Source organism: Vicia villosa, unplaced genomic scaffold (genome assembly GCF_029867415.1).
Source record: "Vicia villosa cultivar HV-30 ecotype Madison, WI unplaced genomic scaffold, Vvil1.0 ctg.000359F_1_1, whole genome shotgun sequence".
NCBI classification, from domain to species: Eukaryota; Viridiplantae; Streptophyta; class Magnoliopsida; order Fabales; family Fabaceae; genus Vicia; species Vicia villosa.
In genome coordinates this window covers 266,853-272,316 of record NW_026705162.1, presented here as the reverse complement: position 1 = coordinate 272,316, position 5,464 = coordinate 266,853, and the positions used below count along the sequence as shown (strand labels likewise).

The 5,464-nt window shown below is 35.2% G+C and overlaps 1 protein-coding gene across 1 annotated transcript; it reads right to left on the bottom strand.

Annotated features, from left to right (window-relative positions):
* Window positions 1-579: 579 nt before the first annotated feature.
* Window positions 580-4,779, bottom strand: LOC131627342 (inducible nitrate reductase [NADH] 2-like). Its single transcript, XM_058898187.1, has 4 exons — window positions 3,807-4,779; window positions 3,554-3,694; window positions 3,242-3,474; window positions 580-2,034 (listed from the first exon to the last, which is right to left on the bottom strand). Exons 1-4 carry the CDS (start codon window positions 4,723-4,725, stop codon window positions 724-726), a joined length of 2,604 nt encoding a protein of 867 aa, XP_058754170.1. The 5' UTR covers window positions 4,726-4,779; the 3' UTR covers window positions 580-723.
* Window positions 4,780-5,464: the final 685 nt, after the last annotated feature.

The window sequence follows — 5,464 nt, the reverse complement described above, 5'->3', positions numbered from 1 at the left end:
CGGAAGAGAATCTCTTTCGTTTTTTTTCACTTGCTCGGTAGTGGTTTAAATTTGGCATCAGCTTCTCCTTTGAATTGGACTTGATCCGTTTGCACCCTTCGTTTCTGTTTCCTACCATTTTGCGGAGTTCTTGTACATTCTCAGTAACAAGGTGAGAAAGTCCTTTGGTGCTATTTTTTTATTTACTTTGGTTTGAGCGATTTGGCTAATTTAGAACAATACCCTCTTTTAGGGTGGTCACAGAGGAGTCCGAGAAATTGTTGAGTTGGCTAAATCTCTAGCTTATGACCGGTTTCGTTTTAGGACTAAGGGAGACCCTTGTTGCATTTGGTTGTTTTGGTTAGTGGATCCTTTAGCTTGCATTCGCGGGCTTATTTGTAATTTTCTTTCGGTTGCTTCTTGTTTATGACTTATTTATAATTTTCTTTAGTCGCTTCTTGTTTATGGGTTGATTATCCCCTGCACTCCTTTTAATCCTTATAATCAGTAATTTGCTTATTAAAAAAACAAATGATGCTAGATGAATAGTTTACTTACTAAGAAACAATAATATAGTATAATAAAATATATATTTGCAATTCCTTGAAATAATAATACATGACGGATTTTTCTTAATACAATACATTATATACATGTGTAATTATTTAACTAAATGCAACAAAGTATATAAACTATCCATAATATAAATTCAAGCTTTATATTGATGTTCTAATACTCATCACCCTAAAACACCAGCAAGTTGTTCTTGATATCATATCCCAATTTCTCCAAATGTGATTGCACTCCATGAATCATAGCTGGTGGTCCACATGCCAATGCCACTGTACCATCTTCTGCTTCTGGAACATGCTTCTTCAATATACTTTCTGTGATGAACCCCACACTATACTCCCAATCTTCTCTTTTACTTTCTTGCACCACGTACCACACATTGAACCGTTCATATTTCTCAGCCCAAGCATCCAACTCTTCTCTCAGCAATATATCATCCTCACTTTGATTACCATACACAACATGCATTTCAGTGAGATCTTCTGGATCTTTTAGAATCGCTTGAACCACTTGGTATATCGGTGTTATCCCAGTTCCACCAGCCAACATTGCTAACTTCTTTGCAAACTTATGTTCCCCACGAACTAGAAAATTTCCTTTACCAGTATACTCAATATGTCCCAATGGACCCTTTATATCTAAAACTGAACCAATAGGCAAAGAATCCAAATGTTGAGACATAGTGCCACCTTTTGGAAACTTTGGATGGACTCCTTTGAAATAAATCTTAACCAATAGATCAAAGTATCCCTTTTCATCTACACTGCTTGTAGGAGTGAAAGCTCGCATGCATAGCTTATCTTCAATAGTATCACATAAAAACAAGTGCTTCCCAACTGGTAAACCCAATGGTTGGTCCTCATAAGGTAAAGCAAAACGGAAGATCCTAACATTATGGGAGATTGATGTTTTTGACACAAGCTTGCATGGAATTTTCTCACGTGGGTTTATTAAAGCCACCTTGTTATGCATTTGTTTAATAATAGCTTTACCGGTGGCTTCAGTGTTATTTCCATCGGCGTCGGTGGTTACGAGCTCGCCGATTAAGTAATCATCAAGCATTTTCTTTGCTTTATCAGAGTGGATGGCTTCAAACTCCTCTGTACAATCAGTGCCGGCGTTGATGAGGATGCTATCGGCACCTCCAGGGTGGTCTTTGAGGTAGTGAGTGCAATCATAAACGTGACCATCTATGATTATCCAAGCTGAATCAGAGTTATTATGTTTTTTCACCTCAGAGATAGTGAATATTTTTGAGATAGTAGTACTAGCACTGTTTGATTGCAGTGATGAGGAAATATTGATCTTCTTGGTTGGGTCAGAGTTTGATGATTTGGGAGATGCTTTCTCTTTTTCTTTGACCATCCAACCACCAGATTGGTTTCCTGGTTGGGTTGGGTGCTCAAACACTATTCCAATTTCTCCCTTATTAGGCTTGTACTTGTTTGTTTTGACTCTGAACCAGCAGTTGTTCATCATGCCCTATACATTGCAAATTAAAAATATTTGAATAAAATTAGTAATAAGTCATTCTACCAAATAAAATCAATGAAACATTAATGTGATTTTTCCAAGGTAAATTATTTTTAAAAAGTATGTTTGTATAGAATAATAGATAAGTGTTTATTATTGATATATTTTTAATTTTTAAAATATTATAAAAAAATAAATCATTACTAATTTAAAATTTTAATTTATTTTAAATAAAAAGTGATTTAACATTTAATACTATTGTTTGATTGGATGATGATATATATCCAACTAAATTAAAAAAGTACCGAAGTGTTTATCTAAAAAAAGGAAAATTCTTAGGTGGACACGACCCCAAGAATTTGTTTTACACACAACCAATGCATAATTTTAATTAATTAAAAAAATAAATATTGATTTTTCTCTCTCCTTCATAATCTCAACCACCCCATCAATGTACATCGTGACCATGCAAGAATTGCTCCTAAAAAAACCTTCCAAAATTCTTCATCTAAATTCTTTAATATTTTTCATCCAATTCTTCTCTTCTCTTTTATTTTTAAATTCTCATCTCCTTTTCTCCAAACTCTCAATTAAAATCATCCAACAAAAATGATAAAAAATTGTATTCTTAATATTTAATTAATTAAGTTTTCTTTTACTTTTTTGCATTTGATTTGGCTAGATGTAGTATTAAAAGTAGGACAATGCTAATTTGTGTCCAAGGCACAAATTAATCAATTATATGTAAAAATATTTACTTGAAATATTGTAAATTATTTTTTAAAACATTAAACCTAACTTTATTCGATTCAAATTTTTTAATTATGTTATCCTTAACTTTTTCCCTTAGGACAAAAGTTATCAATACCCTAAAATATTTAGTACCAGCCGGCTGTTCTATTTAAGGTCAAGCATTTGATTGAGTATCAGCTAAATTATGAACAATTCTCCTTGAGGCAATCAATAAAAAAATCAACTATATTTTATAACTTGTCACCTCAGCAGCCTCTGATTTTTTTTTTTGTCCTTGATGGATATCATATTGGCATTTATCGTGAAAAGGAAAGAGGCATGAGATCATTTTCTAAATAAGAACTTATAAGTTAGATTCTAAATCATTAGAAATAATATATTACCAAGTCAAAGGATTTTTTTAAAAAGTCAACTGTTAGCCGTAACGTGTAACATAAGATTCCAAATGTGTAATGAATCTTACCATAAGATTCCAATTAAGATTCTCAGGCTGGGTGTTGTTAGCCAAGTCCCATGCACGCACAGCAATCTCTTTGCCTCCAAACAAGTCCAACACTTCAACTTCCAACGACCAAAAACACCAACACCAATACTTACCATATTTGTTTGGTTTCTCCGGATGCTCCAATAAGCATACTCTCCATGTTTCACCACCGTCCATCGTTACTTCAACTCGTGTCACCTTTCTCCCACCACCTTCACATAACACACAAATTAACTTCTCTGCTTAAATGTTTATATGATGAAATCAATCCTACACTAGAATAAAACTTACCGGAATATGCATAGCCTCTAAGTAAATAAGGCATGTGAGTAGTGTCTGAGTTCACTGCCAATATCTCACCGTGACACGGAGTTGTTATCACGGAGTTTATGTTCAACTCGTTGATAATATACTCCGGTTTATAGAACCAAGCTGGTACAGTTTTGAAATATATCATAAATCAACATAAATTCCTTAAAAAAGTAAACAACTATGAAGCACATACACCAGAAATACACAATGAAAAAATGGATTTCATATATACCTTCTGTATTGGCAAGCTCAGCATCAACATGAGTGGGAAGTAATCTGTTATCATGATAATGATAATAGCTATCAGATTCCGTGGTTGTTACAACAATTCGCTTCAACCATTTCACCATTCTCCCAGCAGTGAAACCAGGCACAATAACCCTAACAGGAAACCCATGATCAGGAGATAAAACGTCACCGTTTTGCATATACGCAATAATAATATCGCGAGTACGATCCAGTGCAACCTCGTACAAGAGACTAGTTCCATATTTACACCCACCACCACCTGGAAGTTCCTCATCACCTTCAAAGCAAACATAGAGAGCCCCACTGTTGCGGTTATAGACACCACAACGCTTGAGGATGCTTCTCAGCGGTACACCGCGCCACACCGATGTGGAGGTAGCGGATGGCCCCCAGTTAAAGCCAATAGTTTGTTTGACCATGTTTTGTTCCTTGCGGCGGTTTGCCGAGCAAACGAGTGTCACCGGAAACTCCCGGCTTGGGAAGTCGTTGACCAGTTGGTCCATTGTGAAACTGGTAGGGTTTTTAACAAGGCCTGTTACTTCGACGGTCCATTCGGCCCAGCGGGCTTTGGGAACGGGCCCGTGGTTGCGAACATAGTGGAGCGGAACGGGAGTTATGAAGCCGTGGTGCATGAGGGTTTGGAGTGGTGGCTCTGAGTTGAAAGGGTGTTTGCCAGTGAGACGGATCAAGGAAGTGTTTCTTTGAATCCAGTGATCTGAGGTTCCTTCATCACGAGGGTCTAACACTGAGGGTTCTACTTCGGATCTTCCCTTTATGATTATGTTTTTCACCATAGTTAAATAGTTATCATCTTCCTCTTTGTTTGAGGAGTTTGATAGCAATGGTGTAATTGACTTAAAGGGTTCAAGTTCAACGACGCTGTATTCAAGGGCAGTAGACATTTTGGGGGGTGTGTTTAGCAAGATTCCAAGAGGAGAAACTAGCAAATGGAATATTCTTGTTGGGATGAAAAATGGAAGGAGTGAAGGGAGTTTATATAGAGGCATTATGGTGGACTATGGTGAATCAAATCGACCACGTTTTTATTTCCTATCCTTGAAATGTGCATTTCGAAAGTGATTTTGTTTGCGTCAAACACTCTATACAATTATTTATATGAAATTCTTGAGTACACATTTAAAATTTTAATTTACTTTAAGATAATTATTGTAAAAAATGACATAGGATTGAATGGTTTAATTATGAATACATACCCAATACAACTTTAGAGGGTATTCAGTGTTCACACTTATTTAATGGGTAATCATTTCCTAATACAAAATTTTGACACAAAAAGAATATTTATTTTTGTTCAAAATCTAAGAGCATCTCTAATGGCCTAGATGTTTGTGGGATCAATTATTAGTACTTATTTGTTATAAATCTAAGAGTATCTCTAATAATGTTTTAAGTTCTTTGTGGGATCAATTAGTATTTACTATTTGTTTTAAATCTAAGGCTTTGTTTGTGAGTTTGGAGGGAGAGAGAGAAAAAAATTTAGAAAATAGGAAGGATTGAATGAAAAGAATAGAAAGATTTTGGATAAGAGGGTTTTAGAGAGTTTAATTTTATTTATAACACGAAAACCCCCCTAAAATGGAAAACTCAAAAATTATACTGAAGAAAGATTTTGGAGGGCTT

What these genes read in the sequence shown, in the direction of transcription:
- LOC131627342 (XM_058898187.1), bottom strand. Translation starts at nt 4,725, where the DNA reads ATGTCTACTGCCCTTGAATACAGCGTCGTTGAACTTGAACCCTTTAAG. An exon ending in TGAGCTTGCCAATACAGAAG is followed by an intron (nt 3,695 to 3,806) that starts GTATATATGAAA and finishes AAACTGTACCAG; the next exon opens with CTTGGTTCTATAAACCGGAG. An exon ending in ATCTTAATTGGAATCTTATG is followed by an intron (nt 2,035 to 3,241) that starts GTAAGATTCATT and finishes TGCAATGTATAG; the next exon opens with GGCATGATGAACAACTGCTG.